General features: G+C 42.2%; 4 protein-coding genes across 7 annotated transcripts in view; 2 read left to right on the top strand and 2 right to left on the bottom strand.

Annotated features, from left to right (window-relative positions):
* Meng (serine/threonine-protein kinase meng-po) overlaps positions 1-10,916 on the top strand; it is a 215,426-nt gene extending 204,510 nt beyond the window's left edge. Inside the window, exons 2-3 of one of the 2 annotated variants that reach the window (XM_072013764.1) lie at positions 6,879-6,967; positions 8,480-10,916. In XM_072013764.1, coding sequence (XP_071869865.1) covers positions 8,480-9,643 — 1,164 coding nt within the window. In that variant the 5' untranslated portion in view covers positions 6,879-6,967 and the 3' untranslated portion in view covers positions 9,644-10,916. Of the gene's footprint in view, positions 1-6,608; positions 6,968-8,479 lie in introns of those variants that run through there. The other variant, XM_072013763.1, reaches the window with a different exon arrangement.
* Positions 226-14,604, bottom strand: Zuc (Mitochondrial cardiolipin hydrolase zuc). Of its 3 annotated transcripts, none has more exons than XM_072013786.1 (5): positions 14,356-14,603; positions 13,717-13,983; positions 13,467-13,651; positions 13,091-13,354; positions 226-466 (listed from the first exon to the last, which is right to left on the bottom strand). In XM_072013786.1, the coding sequence occupies exons 1-4, from the start codon at positions 14,361-14,363 to the stop codon at positions 13,134-13,136; spliced, it is 681 nt and encodes a 226-aa protein (XP_071869887.1). In that variant the 5' UTR covers positions 14,364-14,603; the 3' UTR covers positions 226-466; positions 13,091-13,133. The 3 variants fall into 3 exon arrangements, with proteins under 3 accessions (XP_071869887.1, XP_071869886.1, XP_071869888.1); XM_072013785.1 differs by lacking the exon at positions 226-466 and adding an exon at positions 3,102-6,400 and having other exon boundaries at positions 14,356-14,604; XM_072013787.1 differs by lacking the exon at positions 226-466 and adding an exon at positions 11,456-12,457 and having other exon boundaries at positions 14,356-14,604.
* On the top strand, positions 3,123-4,924 carry LOC139993091 (uncharacterized). Its single transcript, XM_072014505.1, has 5 exons — positions 3,123-3,315; positions 3,383-3,588; positions 3,704-4,292; positions 4,360-4,536; positions 4,616-4,924. The coding sequence occupies exons 1-5, from the start codon at positions 3,123-3,125 to the stop codon at positions 4,864-4,866; spliced, it is 1,416 nt and encodes a 471-aa protein (XP_071870606.1). The 3' UTR covers positions 4,867-4,924.
* Positions 13,839-16,064, bottom strand: LOC139992674 (ciliogenesis and planar polarity effector 2). Its single transcript, XM_072013784.1, has 6 exons — positions 15,752-16,064; positions 15,551-15,654; positions 15,209-15,474; positions 14,998-15,134; positions 14,651-14,919; positions 13,839-13,972 (listed from the first exon to the last, which is right to left on the bottom strand). Exons 2-5 carry the CDS (start codon positions 15,645-15,647, stop codon positions 14,712-14,714), a joined length of 708 nt encoding a protein of 235 aa, XP_071869885.1. The 5' UTR covers positions 15,648-15,654; positions 15,752-16,064; the 3' UTR covers positions 13,839-13,972; positions 14,651-14,711.
* Positions 16,065-16,174: the final 110 nt, after the last annotated feature.

Consider the following 16,174-nt stretch of genomic DNA (forward strand, 5'->3'; position numbering starts at 1 on the left):
AAAAAGAAAAAAACGATATTTCAAAGTGTACGACGCTACTTTAATCGATACTTGATTCCAAAAATTCCTTTTCACAATTCGGCAAACTCCTCTGCGATCTCTGTGAAATTACGTGGTCGAAAAACGTTCGCTAATCGTCTTGATACCGTTGATATAACTTTCTCAAGACCGGTTCGGGAATCCGTTTTTCGGCGAGATTTTTCGTCCCAGGGAGTTCAGAAGGTATTTGAGTCTTTTCCACCAAGTTTTGTCCGGCCGATGAAAAAGGGCGATCAACCAGTTTCGACAAGGGTATTGCTTTTTCGTCCAGATTTTCAGAGCCTGGCAATGGCAAGGAGGAGACCATTTCCGTGTCCTGCGCGATGCTTCGAGGGGCGTAAAAAATTCCAGACGTTGCAGACGCTTCGGGCATTGGCAGGCTGGGAGCCGCCAAAGTTCCAACCACTCCGATAAACAACGCAATAATCTGTAACGATCGGAAAATGCCGAGTTCCTCTTTCGCATTGATCACAAAACGCGCGACGAAAGCGCGCAAACGCGCGTCGACCATGCAAATCAACGTTCGCGTGTCGCGTCTATAAATTTGAATAACAAAGGCACGTTCGGATCGGACAAGTTGATTGCGTTCAAACGACTCGAAGAAAGTAACACCCGGAAAGCAATGCGAACAACGAACGTAGAAACGTAAAAGGATATCTCAAGTCGAAAATAACAGGCTCGCGTACATCAAGATATTTCGAGTTTCACGCTTTAAATCCAAACTTGGCTCGACTAATCGGAACGAGGGCTGGTAAATCGTGCGATATGTGCACAAAATATGTAAAGCTACGATCTTCGAAATAACAATCTAGTATTTTCGAGTTCTGCTCGTCGAAGACTGTGGCACGCGTTACGCAGAGAAAAGTAGCGAGATGAAAAAACAAACGACCGAGAAAAAGTAATCGCGAAACGAAACTTTTAAATGAACGAACGTGACAACGAAGACCGATTACGATATTGATCGAAAAGTTGAAAATGTTGGGTGCTCTGGATCGTGTCGATGTCTTACCTCGATCATGTTCGCTCGAACAACCGCGTTCAACTGTTTCCAGATCCGACACACACCGATCACGACACTTTTACACATATACGTAGGATATACGTGGCGACACTGGTCCCACAACATGAATCGACGTTTTATTACGACGAGCCAAGCGGCCGCGACAGTCGCGCCCGGGGCAATGTCTTCGTCGAATTGTTTTTTTTTTTTTCTCTATCGATCGTCTCTCTTTCTCTCTCTCTCTCGATATCCTGAGAACCTATTTACCTGTTTCCTTGCGCGCCTCGATATCCGTGAGACGCGTCGATCGCTCGACAAAACGCAGATCCGCGTTGGGACGAGGTCGGTGTGTAAAATCGAAACGACGAGAAGAGAAAAAGCGAGCGCAGAGAATTGCGATCGTACGTAATAGCGATTTATGTTCTTGCAATCTGGATTCTATATAAAACTTTCGCCGCTTCTTCGATATCGATATATATCGGCTACATAAATAAGCTATTGAACTAATAAGTGCGAATGCGTAATATTTGCGTCGATTCGCGCGTACGGCTCGAAGTGTAGGAAATATTTTATGAATTTGTACGTAAATATTATTTCAACAAATGGAAATAAATGATTGGCGAGCAGCGGCGGGGTTCGCGATTACGTCTGTTTATCTAGAACCGAGCAAGTAAATCAAGAAACAGAAGTTGGCGATATTCTTCGAAATTTTATAACAACGTGGAACGAGTTCTTCTTCATATTTCAGTCCCCTTCCTTTCTCCTTCTCAGTTCCTGCGCGCAGACGAATAATAATCGAGTCCACTCCTACGCCGTGCTCGTTTCGTGAAGCGTCTCTTTCCACCTTTTAAGGTACAACGACGTTCACGGCGGACAGAACGACGATATCACGGCATATCGTAAAGTGTCATAGGCGTAACGTATGGTCATTGGAAAAGTGACGTCATTTTATCCCTCTTCCAAACGATTACCCGCTATTATAAGCGAGATTTAGTCCCCCGTTGGCGTAAACTCGGACAACTTACAGGGAAGAAGTGACGTCACCTCGTCCATGTACCTTGACATTTCTCGCCATCGTATCCAACTTTCCTTTCAGCCGCTGTCCAACGGCGATGATCGTGTCGGCATTTACGCGCTTCCGTCGACGAGGAAATTGGAAAATTTGATCGACGTCTCTCGCGCTTTTCAGATATCGCTGAAAATAAACTCCTCTACCCTGTACGCGTCTCCTGTGTATCCGACGCCCGCAACACCTACTTGTCTCGACGAACACAATTACAGCGACGCTGGCCAAAGTATTTAAACACTTACATAAAGCGAACGAAGAAAAATACCATGATTTAAAAGCAGATGGTTCTCTCTAATGACGTAACTGTTTCGATTCCTTGAAATTTCGGAAAATCAAAAAAACAACGAGAGAAATGTGTATCTGAACGAGAGAAATCGGTTGGCTTTCGTAACCATAACGTGTAAAATAAAAAGCAGCGTTCGACGATATAAATTAACTGGAAAAACGGCATTGTAAATGAAATTTTGCGTCGACACGATGTTGACCCTTAACGAGATAACTCGCTGTACGCTTCAAACGGGCAACTGATCCATCGATTTGAATCGTACAGTCGTATTAACGTTTCACAATAGACGTCAATACGACAAACAAATCGGGGCGCAAGTAACGTCCTTTCGTGGTAATCGGTGTGCTAGACGATCGACGCTCGAATCAGTAACGATCGAATTTTCGTTGGAACTAACAGCACGCGACTCGGTTTTCACGATTCTTAAATTAGTCGTTGTTCGACGTGGATTCGCGTTCGCGTACGCTGCCTCCGCGGCGGCTTGCATCGGTACGTTTTCATCTCGAAACAGAGAAAACCGAAAATACACGGTTTGACGTAGAACGGGCGTTACGAGTAAGCAAACGAGCAAAATCTATCTCGTATTTGTTTCCTTTCGTCTCTACACCGCGAAACTTCGTTTAAGAACAACTTCGATTCCACTAATCTCAGCTTGCGGTCCAATTCTACGCGAATTCATCGCAATTCGAGCGGAACGGCCCTTCGTCCCTCTTCGTCTTCCCTTCTAGATGAGTCGCAGGAAGATTCTTGGAAGAGCTTCGCTTTCGTTCCCCGCGGTCGACGGTATTCTCGACGTCGATCAAATCCTGCAAACGGATCCGTGGAAACAGATCGACGATTTCGTGCAACAAAACTTTACGCAAAACATCTTAAACGAGTTTAACGAACGACTGACGCTCGAACCGAAACTCACCCCCGTAGGTAAGCGGGAAATATCTCGTTCGTAGTTGGACGAAAGACGCCTTTTGATTCCCGATTTTAACAACAGATAATACGACCCCGCGGAAAAGACGAGCGACACCGTCCGGAAGATCGCCTCGTAACAGCGAAGCGAGTCGAACGAACGAAGAAAAATCGCCCAAGAAGAAATTAGATGATCAGCCGGTAGGCGATGGTGCAAAACTAAACGAGCGTAAAAAAGAAATCGCGAAGAAGAGCGGCAAGGCGAAAGTATCGACGAGCAAAGAGCAGAAGGTTAGCAAAAGCGAAGCTTTTTCTTTTGTTCGTGTCTCCGACTTGCCTTCTACTCGCGACAAACCTATCTAAGGACGATATAGGCAATACTAAAGAATCGAAAATTTATTCGCAGCAATTGGAAGATGTCCCAAACGTAACCGTCGAGAAATCAAGAGCAACGATATCCGATAAAAGAAGCGGAAAGTGTAAAAACGAGGAAAAGGAGAGAATCGTCGACGATCCAACTGAAACGAAACAACAACGTGAAACGGACAATACAGATCCGATGAACGATCAAATGGAAAATACGGCAAAAGACACGAATTCCGTGAATACGTCGAAGAGCATGAATTCAAAGTCACCGTTCAGAACGAGTACACCGAGACGCGGCAAAGCTTCCGAACAGGACAATCTGACCGGCAAGGGAGCTAATGCTACTACGGAGCACGATATTCCGGCATCCGATTCTTCCGTGAGACATAACGATTCGACGAACAACTGCAACGAACAACAATTGGCTTTCGTGACAAAGGATTTAAACAACAACAACGATAGTACCGCTGCTAAGAAGAACGGGAGTAAGGGGAAAAAGGTAAGATGCAAGCATAAAAAAGAGGAGAAAGTAAGGAAAGAGAAGAAGCCTGGAAGTAAGAAAACATTGGACATATCGATGAAGACGGCGTCAAGATGCAAGAATCACGATCAAAAGATGACAACGGCAGGTAAACCATTCATCGTGCTTGTTTTAACATTCGATCGTGAAACTCTTTCGTTAAGTCGTTTGTGAGTAATCGATTGTTCGCACGATAGAGACGAAGCAGATCGGAAAAGAGAAGCATTTACTGAAACAACGCCGAAGACGTTACAAAGGGAAGATACGACGGATCGAAAGAAAAGCAGATCGGGCCATGGAAACGTACATTCATCACGTCACACGTATAATTAAGAAAATGGGTTATTTACCAGGTATTCTGTTGCTTTTCGAAATCCTTACGAGCACAACGTATATATTATGTTTACCTACTTTACGCGTTTTTTCTTACAGAAGACAGTTCGTGCTCCGAGAACGACGACAGTTATTCCGATTTCTCTGACGAATCGTCTTACTGTAGTTCCTATTGTTCCGATAGTTGCTGTTCCTATTGTTCCAATGGTTGCTATTCCTCTTGCGACTACTCAGAGTACACTCTGTTTTCTTGTTCTTGTTCTTCTTCCTCTTCTTCCTCCTCTTCCTCTTCTTCTTCTTCTTCTTCTTCTCCTGCACGTGGACTCTTGTTCCGGTCGAAGACAAAATGAATACACTACGGATTAATGATTTGTCGAACTGAGTTTTTACGGGTGAGATTAATTTTGATCGATCGTTGATTTTCTTATAACGTTGAACGTTTACCTTTAAATTCAATTTATCGAGTCAACGCGAAATTGTACGTATGTGAATGTTTGTACGAATGTGAGGTATATAAATAAAGAATTTGCTCTACATATTCCCGAAAATGTCGAATTTTTTATTCGTTAACCAAACGATAGATCAGTTGCTTTTGTAGGAACGATCGACGATAAATCCAGCATACTTTGCTACGATATATTTTTCATAGTATCGGTCGCATCGTGTCGCTAATCTCGTTTCAGAATTTAGAAGGCGAAGCGAATCATATTCGTAACGATGTAAATTTGCACGGACGATGGACATAGCGTGGTTAAAAGCTGCTCGATTATTACGATCGTAAGAAAAAAGAAATCTTCCTCGAAACGCACGCATCCTTCAACGAGGCGAGAATGCCCCGACGATAGAGGTGTTACGGGTCTAATGAGTCGAAACGAAATAGTTACGCGATACGTCGTATTACCTATTTCTATCGTAACGGTTTTCTCTATTTATATCTTCGATATTGCCGTCGTTGCACTGGTATGTACGATCCATCCCTATGGACATCGTATACTTGACATACATGTTAAAAATACTTTCTGGTTTAAATTAAATTCCACCTCAGGAGTATGCGTATTATTTGGCCATCGGTAGTACTATTATATTCGGCCATCGTGCGTACGCGTGTCTCACGATCACAAAATCGCACGAGCACACGATGCTCGAACATCGTTTTGCGTTAAGCATACGCGCATACCGTTATACCGATGCAACGGAGAACAACGAACCTGAGATCGCTACTTTTGCACGTGCTAAGACGAAAGAGCGGAACCACTCGAGATGTATCTGCCGGCGGAAAATCGTTAACTTATAAATCTCTCGTCTCAAGATCGAAATTTATGATCTGAACGGCATTTCCGTTGGTTCGATAGCGGAAAACACGCATACCCTGATACGAGAAAACATCGAATAGACAGCAACGTTTTGATACTGTCGATCAACTTTTAGACACCAGGGGAAACAAAACGCATTTCGCTCGCGATGCAAATTCTGCATTTAATCCTGCTCCGATCCATCAATTCTTTACGTTTTAAGCTTTAGCTTCGATCCATTTTTAGCGTTCAAGGAAAATGTTTACGTACGACGGAAACAAGAAATCGATTCCTTTGCATTTTCGTTCGTAGGGAACGTTTAAGAAACTCGAGGATCGCTAGGAAGTCGGTTGAAACTGTAACTCGCAATTGAAATAAGAAATCGATTCTTTCGTATGTTTCTTAAATTTAAGACATCGGCGCATCTGATGATAAAAAAAAAAAAAAAAAAGAAAAAATACAGTGTAAATTAGCCAAAACTGTGGCATACGATCGAAAAGAAAAGTCACGCGTAACGATAACGATCCTCTGATATTTTCCAGAAACTTGTTACGTCTTCTAGAGATGAAAAATACGATTTGGTCGAAAATAACTGAAAAAAAAAAACGCGGGAAAATTAACATCTGACAAATAAATTGTAATTGCATTAAGGATGATCGGCCTTGTTTAGAAAGCAATTGGAGAAAATGACAGTTTTTTTTTTTTTTTGCAAAGTAGAAACACGCATCGTTTAATCGTCCATGTTTCGTACCCTTACTCGATCTACGTCTGCGCGTGACGGCCGGGTCTATAAAAGCGACGCAGGGCGTCGCGACGGCTCCAGACGCGACATACGCGCATAGCTGAAAATGTGACATCGAAGGACGTAGCGGTTTTCTTATCACCATCGTTGACAGTTTTTTCAATTTCTGTGAAAGATCGCCGAAACGTGGAAGCTGTCGCGAGGATTTCCGAGACGCTTGCTGCTTGTGTATCGTTGGTATTTATCGTAATTGCGTATCGTGACGCACAGTGAAAATGTAACTGAAGGGGCAGGCACAATCGTTTGTGACAAGTTCCGAGGTGTAAAGCTTCTCAGTGATTTGGACGATTACGTTAAATTAATTCGTCATTCCGCGGACACGCCTTTTTCATCGCCTAAAGGATTACTACCAACGTGGTAAGTTGCTTAGAAGGCCGTGACGCGATGAAATTAAATCCATCGCAATCTATCAGACGTTCAGCCCTTGTAAATCGAATCGTACGCTTAGTTATCGATTTTAACGGGCATCGATGTTGACAGGAACGCGGCGCAATGCGATTAACGTTAAGGAAAACGTCAAGGAGATAAAAATTGGAGTATGATAGAGAAAGAAGTAGCTTAACCGGCAGATACAAATATATCTTTCCCTCTCTTGCTTTCGTTCTTTCTCTCTCCTTCTCAGCCTTTTAATCGGCCTTTCTCTCAAAGTGTTCGTTAACCGTAAAGACACAAGCCAAAATATTACTTCGTTAATCTCTCGCACGCGTTAAAATAGCCCCGGTAAACAGAAACGCTAAATATAACTCGTGTCCACGAGTTTGTCAGAACAAACCGGTAAGAACCGGCGGTAGTTGTAAGAAAAAATAATCGCCTATGACTTCTACGAATCTACAAAGCGCGATTTGAGTAAAGATACGAGACACGTGTGCGCACGGGATGAAATCGGGAGAAGAATTATTTCGAGAAGAAACGACAGTAACGACGTTACGACCGGCGATAAAATCCAATCGCGTAACCAAAGAATTGTAAACGTCGATCGTTACTCTGCAAATGAATCAGCGTCTTAAAAAGTGACTCGCCATCGGTTACAAAGACGAGGCTGAATCGACTAATCAATTTTTCTACGTCGATACGATTTCCCGAATCCCGACGTTTCTCTTTTCTTCTATCTCGTATTTCACCTTAAATAGAAATCCAGACAATACGAACTATAACGAAACGGTTTGACGCGCGTTGCTGCAGCGAAATCCTTGCTATTGATCTAGGCAGCTCAAAAGGTCCTGGGTTCACCCGGCCAACCTCCGGCGTTCTCCCCTCGCCTCTCCAGCCCATATTTCGTCCTTCGCCTACACGAACCATCAGGACGATTTTTCCTCCTATTATTTCTCGCACGATTTTACAACGAAGAAATGCATCGTTCTTGAACTTTAGGAAAACCAACCGACTACTTCTCGCTCGTTTATCTTCGTATAAAGAGTGTGATAAGTGTGATAAGATCGTGCAAGACAAAATAGTAATCGATAGAAAATTGTCCCGTTGATCGTTTAGATATATAGAAGAAATGTAAAATTCGTGCAACTCGATTGTCTCGGCTAGCGTTTGGACGAGCAAGGACAAGGGCGATTCTGGAATCGCAGCAGCGAGAGTGCGATGCCCTCTGTAACGGAAAGCCGACTAAGTGCTAAACGCGTTTCACGCTCGATCGGTCGTATCAGCGACACCACGATGGTTTGCAATTGTGCGCATCATCGATGACGCGAACGAAATGGAAAGACTTGTCATCGAACGTTCGAATTAGGAGGATTAGGGACGCGCGAGCGAAAGAACTTGCGGCAGGCCGATCGATTTTAATGCGTACGCGTGCTGATACGTACGAGATGCAAGTTTTCTTAGAATTTTAATACGACCGGTCTATCGGCCTGATTTCAGATGAAACTTCACGAGAAAAAGGAGTCCGGAATACACAGAGTGCAGGAGATTCCTTTGGAGGAGTTGGATCTGTCGAAGGAGTATGAAGTGGAGAAGACGCTCGGCGAGGGTAGTTTCGCCAAAGTTTTACTAGCGACTCATCGAGCGACGCGAACGAGAGTCGTGCTGAAAGCCGTCCACCAAGAACTAACTACGGAGAAGGACTTTTTCCGCGAGTTTCACTACTCGTACCATTTGAGCCCGCATCCGAATATATTGTGCTCGTACGCGGTCGCGTTCAAAGCGGAGAAGTGTTTCGTTTTCGCGCAGGAATACGCTCCTTACGGTGACCTCGCGGGCAACGTGAGAGCCGGAGGATTGAGCGAGGAAGCGTGCAAAAGGATCGCCAGCCAGCTCTGTTCCGCTCTCGATTTCATTCACTCGAAGCAGCTGGCACACCGAGACATCAAACTGGAGAATGTACTGGTGTTCGCGCTCGACATGTCCAAGATCAAACTGTGCGATTTCGGGTGCACGAGGCGCGAAGGAACTCTCGTTAACAAGATCAGATGCACTTGGCTACCGTTCCAACCACCCGAAATCTACGAAATAGTGAAAAACGAGAGGTACGCGTGCAAGAGGAGCGCCGATTGCTGGCAATTCGGCATCGTGCTGTTCGTCTGCCTGACTGGAAATCCACCGTGGCAGACCGCCGATCTGATTCAGGATCCAGAATATTCGGCCTTTCAAAGGTGGCTGAAGAGAAGAACCACCAAAGTTCCACCAACGTTCAGACGATTCACGCCCAGACTACTGCGATACTTTAGGCGGACGTTCGAGCATAAACCCGAGAAGAGGCCGCACGTAACCGAGATCAACAAGTATCTGAAGGATTCCTGGTGCGTGAACAAGATCAGTCACAGCGCCACGTCTACGTTGGTAGACGCTAGCGAAGGAATACCGAGGAGGGGCGACAGTCTGCTTTACCTCGACACCGTGCTAGACGACCAACGGAACGTCGACGAGAACAAGAACAAGCTGAGGAAGCTTCTCAATAGTTACGGCCTCGAGACGACGATCGATCAGAAAGTCGTCACCAAGAGGATCTGGGAATGGGTGATGCAGTGCGATTCGAACATCGCGGAGCCGGCTTTCGTCGGTAGCCTCGGGACAGAAACCATGTGAGGGATGGCGAAAGCTTCTAGCGAACCTTGCCTTAGAAGCGATCGTCAGGAACGAAAGTACAGTTTCGGTGGCTTCGATGCTGCCCGCGACGAAGACACCACTTCGTCGTCCCTACCATGTGCCAAAGCAACGTTCGAAAGAGCGGCGACGAACTCGCCATCGATCTTCCATTAGAACGGTGCATCGTCGCTTCCGCACAGTGGCGTCGCGTCCAATTTCCACCGACGACCGATATCGACGCGAAAAAGTGTGATAATCCTTCTATCATCTTCCTCCACTCGTTACACATCTCTTCCTTTGTTTCCTGCTCATCCTGCCCATTTAACTCATTCACGTAACGCCGTTCTTCTCATTTTCCTTCTTCTTTTCTTCCTTTCCTCGCTATATTCCTCGCTACATCAATCTTCTCTACGAGCGGACCAATTATCGACAAATGTATGTGCGTATATACACAAACATGTATATATTATCACGTACGGGCATCTTTTCGTACACTTCCTCTCCCGTGAACGAACCTTCGACGACGAGAATTGCCTAAAAACTGTAGGAAATAGCCGAGTGCGATGAACGCGAAATTACGGGCGATTCTCTTCCTTTCCAGTAATGAATACGAAACGTATGTGATAAAACAAACTCGTTAAGACTGCGGCGAATGCGAGCGTAACTGCGATCGGTGTTTTCGGTGTCGACTATAGAGACAATAATGACTGCGGATTTCCTAGTAATTTATTACATTATGATAATTATACTATAGTTTAACGAACGGTAACCGGTAGGGGTCACTGTACGAGGCCTTGCGTGAAATCGAACAATTCGTTCCATCGTGTAAACGTACGAAGATGCGAGAAAGAAACAGGACGAAGAACGTTCTAAACGCTCGAGACGAAGATGGAGCGAATTTGGAAGAACTCGAACAGAGATTAAGCGGTATTTAGTGTCGTTAAGCGATATAGCGTATGTATACACATAGCGCGCATATATTCTTCTAGCAATTTATCGGTAGAAGGAGCGATTATATAGAAATGATCGACGATACACAATTTGGTAGAGCTACATTACCACAAAACAGCAAGCTACACACACGTAACACGGTTCTTCTCCCGCGTGACGCGAAATTTGTATGTAATTAGCAAACTTGTAGAAACGTTACGAACGAGAAACACAACAGTTAAAAGGGAAGAAGTATGCAGCAACAACGCGTTAGACCTCCGTTAACGCGAAGCAATGTTTTCTATATAAACGATATCGAAATAAATACATTAAACATAAATAATTGCAATTATCTATGAAATAATCTACGTAAGACAGTGTTCCCTCGAGTCGCTCTAGTCTCTTTCCCAACTACATTCAGCAAACAGTAATTTTATCGGAGCTGTAGCGAAACAAAAAAGAAAGAAGAAAAAGTTATTCAAAGAACGTAACGAACGAAGATTACCGAATGCAGTCTGTTTCCTTGGGCGCGAGGAAAAAATGATCGTCGCGTATTCCGCAAAGTTCCAACGAACGCAGCTGCTACCCGCGCGCGAAACATTTTTCTTTCTCGTTGCCCTTCAATTCCCGCGTCTCAAATAGAAAAGAGAGCAACTAAGAGGACCATCGAGGAATACTTGACTTTTGACCTTTTCCTTTTCCCGTATCCGTGACTGTCGCGGCCGAACGTGCCACTTGTCCGATTTGACACACCCTTGACCTACGCGATACCTATTTTTTTCCATTTGTCAAGTATTGTACTTATTTTCTATACGTATAACTAGTCGTTTCGACGAGTGTGGATAAAAAAAATAAAAAATATCGCCGTAAACAAAAAACATTCTTTTTGCCAGACACGATCCGAAGATTTCGAGAGAAAGATGTGCGTGTAACGTGCGTGGATTTCTTCAAACTTATCCACGGTAGAAACTAAAGTGGAATCGGAAAATTTATTACGCGATTCGAGAGAGAGGCGAACGATTCGCGGAATCGTTGGCTGTGATATTTCGGAAATTGTTCGCGCAAACAGAACAAGCAACGTTCAAGTTAGAGAACCATACATTTCCTTGAATAACGATCCGTTCTTAACTATTGACGTAGACGCAGTCCAGGAAAAAGCAGATTAGCGAACGTCAAACTGCGCCAACGTGCATTCGGCTTTTATCGTATCTGGATACAATGGATATTTTGGGCCTACGCGTTGCTATTTCCGCGCGTCGCACGTTTATTCTGAATCGTTTGCTTTCCCAAGTTACATGCTTCTCTTACAACGTGCGAATGTATTTATCTCGTGTAGGAACATGTTTACCTACCTACGTCCAAAATTAACACGAGATAGCAAAAACGCGATTAGAGAGCAGTATATTTGAATCTATTGTTCGATTCAATTATATTTCTCATCGTCGTTCGATACGATTCGATACGAGTCTACCATATATAAATACCACGCTAATCAGTCTATTAGGACCATTATCAAATTTTCAATACTTCTCGCCTTTTTACTTAGAGACGCACGCGAGTAGCGTGATTTCTTTTCTCTCCGTCTTCTCGTCATGCGCTGTCTTTATGTCCTCGCTACTTTTATAAACATACCGAATTTTCGTTTTCAAATCAGCTGTTTTTAAAGATGAGCATATAGCTGATTTGATCAGGCTCCAAACATTTTCAATGGTATTCAAATCGGGAGAATTTTGTCTGGCCGTGGAAATACGCGGATATTCTTCGACGTGCTATAGTAATAAATCAAATTAATTAATCAATGTACAATCGTGTACGGCCACCTATGACTTCTTACAGCTGGACAAGTGAAATTTCTACATGTGGTCTGAATTCGATGATCAGAGGCTGTAACAATTCGTAGACGAGAGTAGAATAACGAAAATAAATGCGAAAGAAGGAAGAGAAAATGAAACGATATATCGTAGAGGCGTAACGAAAGCACGCCGAGACCGTGAATTTCAAAGCAGAGTGGAAGGGAAAGAAAGTTGAGGCAACGGACGGCACGTCGCCGAGTATATCTCGTCATCGATCCTCCGGTCCAACAGCCCGACGTCTATTTTCATATAGGCTAACCTATTTATATATACGGACAATGTTCCACTTTTATCGGCCGATGAGAGCAGCAAGTTACCGCGCGTCACGTCGCGTCAAGGCGCGACATATCAGCGTTGACCGCTGCTCGGAGCACCGTACTAATTTGCATCGCGTTATTCACGTGTTGACCGGTACCATGCACGTTCTATCTCACGAGTATGTATCTTCGCATACGTTATGTACATATACCTCCAACTGCTAACATGCCTCCAAGTTTTACGACCTCTTCTTCGATTTCTTTGACGTCAAAGGGGAACTCTCAAGACGATAACACGCGTCTTTCGTTAGGTATCGGCAAGAAGGGACTCGACAAATATAATACGGCGAGACGAAAATTGTTCGAGTATCAGGGCGAAAAATAGTAAAAATGAAACGGATACTCACTAGATTATAAAGCGTCATCGGACGAAGGCTGAAACAAGTTTTCCTAATTTTCTTTCGTCCTTGAAAATGTTTTCCACAACCTGTCAAATTCAACGACGAATGGCTTCACCAACGACTGCTGATTAGTCACAATAATGTGGTCAAAGTTCCCAAAAAATGCAGACATGGTCCAGTTTGTGCTACCAGTGATTACTAAATCGTTGTCCACGATCATGAACTTATGATGCATCAGACCATCCTGATATATTAATCTAATCGCGATTCCTGAAACGCAAAATATTTCGGCGTTTGAAAAAAAAAAAAAAAAGAATTAATTCAAACGCTGGTAGCCAATGATTAGATCCAACTACAAGTCTCGATGATATTTATCGCGTACCATTATTATAGAATAACGCCGTTTGTGCGGCATCGTTAATGCCCATTTGCCGATCCATTATTATTCGAACAAGTACACCTCGTTTATGAGCGTTCACAATTGCATTTGACAACGAATGGCAAGTGAACATGTACATACAAACGTCCAAACTTTGATTCGCATTATTCATATAGCTTTCTATCTGTCTATAACGTTATTTATCATTTGTTAAAAGCCATTTTTTTAAAGCACGATAGATTAAGCGCATTACCTCAAATATTTAACCGGACAATTGTTTTTAGGACAGGTCATCTTGGTAGTGAAGTGTGTTCGACAAAGCGTAGATTCGTTCGTAAAAAACATGACCTCTGAAATGTCATGTTCCGACTTAGGTATCTGTACTTCCAGCACTTTGCACGTGTTTATGTAATTACTCCACACGTGATAAACTCTTTTGTAGATATACCAAAGAACTTCCGACGCAAGAACTGCTCCCCCCACTAGCAGAATTTTATTGTTTCTCATCTCTACAACAAAACTTTATATTTTATATTTACAAATAAAGATATAACGTAATACCACGGAAATTTTATCGCTCTATCTATACACGTTCTCGCGGTAGTGATTTGTTTTACGCGCGCTTGTAAACCACGCCATGTTTTACAGCGCATGAGTGAGTAATGAAAAACCAATCAAAATATCATCGTTCAATAACGTAACTGACAAACGGATGAATATTTATGAGATTTCTCCGAATTTACAAGTACCATTGGAGACAAATAATACTTATGGAAATATAGAAACTACACATTAAAATACTATAACCTAAATAATAAAACTTTAGCGTAAATCGAACAACGTTGCTAATCTCTCGATTGTGTTGTATAATCATAAATACGATGCAACACACCTGCACATGTACCTTTAAGATGTTTAAAGTGTCGTAATTTCTGTTTTATGGAAAAAGAAACAATCGAATCGGTAAATCGGTAACTTTGCCGCCAGTAATTGTAACAAACAAGCGTAACGCTCGTGAACTTAGCTTTCAGTACTGACAACTTTTACTCGCCTAGAATTCCTAGATACATTGCGTTGAGATGTTGAGAATGATTCTCACCCTGATTGAAACAACCAATTGAAACATAATCGCTATTGTATTTAAATAGAAAGAAAATCGATGCAAAAGAAAATGATTAAGCGTTTACCTTTATTAAATCTCGTATAAAAAATGTTTCGGAGTATTATAGAAATCCAATAAAAAATTTGCTAGCTTTGTCCCATTTGTTTAGATATAAATTCTTTATCCCTATTCCAAAGAATGTTACATATAGTATTCAACTGATAAGAACAATCAAACACTTCAGATCTCATAGAAGGTTTATTAATATCAATTCTAATAACTTTAACTTTCCATTTGTCTTCAAATTCTTTTATACGTGTATCTTCTATTGTAGAACTCGACCATGGTTTAAATCTACAAAATATCGACATCTAATTAACTATTCTTACCAACAGATAACAAAGGAAAGAGAACTCGATTATGATAAATTACTTTGTTCCTATCACTATATTTGCTGGTTTTTCTTTTATAGCTGCCATAGTATTCATCAAATATGGAACGTCATTAAATCCTGTCGCATCATCGAAGGAAAATACGGAACATATAGCATCTACTTTGTCTTTACAAGCCTAAAAATTTAAAACAATGTATGTCATTCTTCGATATCCCATTTCGATATATCCTATCTATATACTGTACATACGGGTAATATGTGATTATATTTTTTAATGCTTGTTTCCGAAGTATCCCAGAACTGTAATTTAAACAACACAACTTTGTCCCATATCTTAACCGGCCAAAATACATTCGTCTTTTTTATCCCATTAGTTTCAGTATAATTACTGGATTCTAATACTCCAGCAAGACGAGCTACAACAGCAGTTTTCCCTACTCCAGATCTCCCAACCATAAAAATTTTATATGTAACTTCTTCGATTGAAGATGGTAGGGGAGGTCTTTCAAGAATACCTAAGGGATTTTACAAAGAAAAATAACCAACGAATGTATACAATGAAGAATCATTCATTTGACTAACACTTTTTACCATAAAATCTTCTTTTCTTTGATGTGTTTACATAGAAATGATGCATTAGTGATTCTCCCTCCACGGAATGCAACCAATTCACATTTATTGCCGTCATTATATAGCTATTAAAAAATCAGACGATATGGAAGCCTGATAAATTTTCGATAAACATAAGCAACTGTAGCAAAGACGCTATGTTCTCTATAAGATTAAGGTTACCGTGCGATGATTCTATCTTAAAAGTCGATCGTTGCTTGTAAATTATTGGGAAAAAAAAATAAATAAATAGAAGAATGAAACGGTGAAGATCCACTTTCTTTCGTGCTGTAAATGCCTTTAACTTTAATTCTCAATGACTAGTGAGAATTTTTAAAAATATCACTTCTTCTCTATTCGTTTCACCTGATTTCACCAACTCCAAAAAATGGTACATTTCACAAGTGTGACAACTATAACTCACAAATTTGTATGCAACCAGCGGACTCTACGAATCTCGTGTACATGCGTAACTTCTCAACAAATCCGATAAAATCCCGCCTTCGGAGAACCAATAAGAATTACCACACTCTACCACCGCAATGGGAACAAATAATTCCATTAACAGTGAAGTTAGCGTTAGTTCAAATAAATGCCACATTGACC

The sequence above is a fragment of the Bombus fervidus genome, chromosome 12, assembly GCF_041682495.2.
Source record: "Bombus fervidus isolate BK054 chromosome 12, iyBomFerv1, whole genome shotgun sequence".
Classification (NCBI taxonomy): Eukaryota; Metazoa; Arthropoda; class Insecta; order Hymenoptera; family Apidae; genus Bombus; species Bombus fervidus.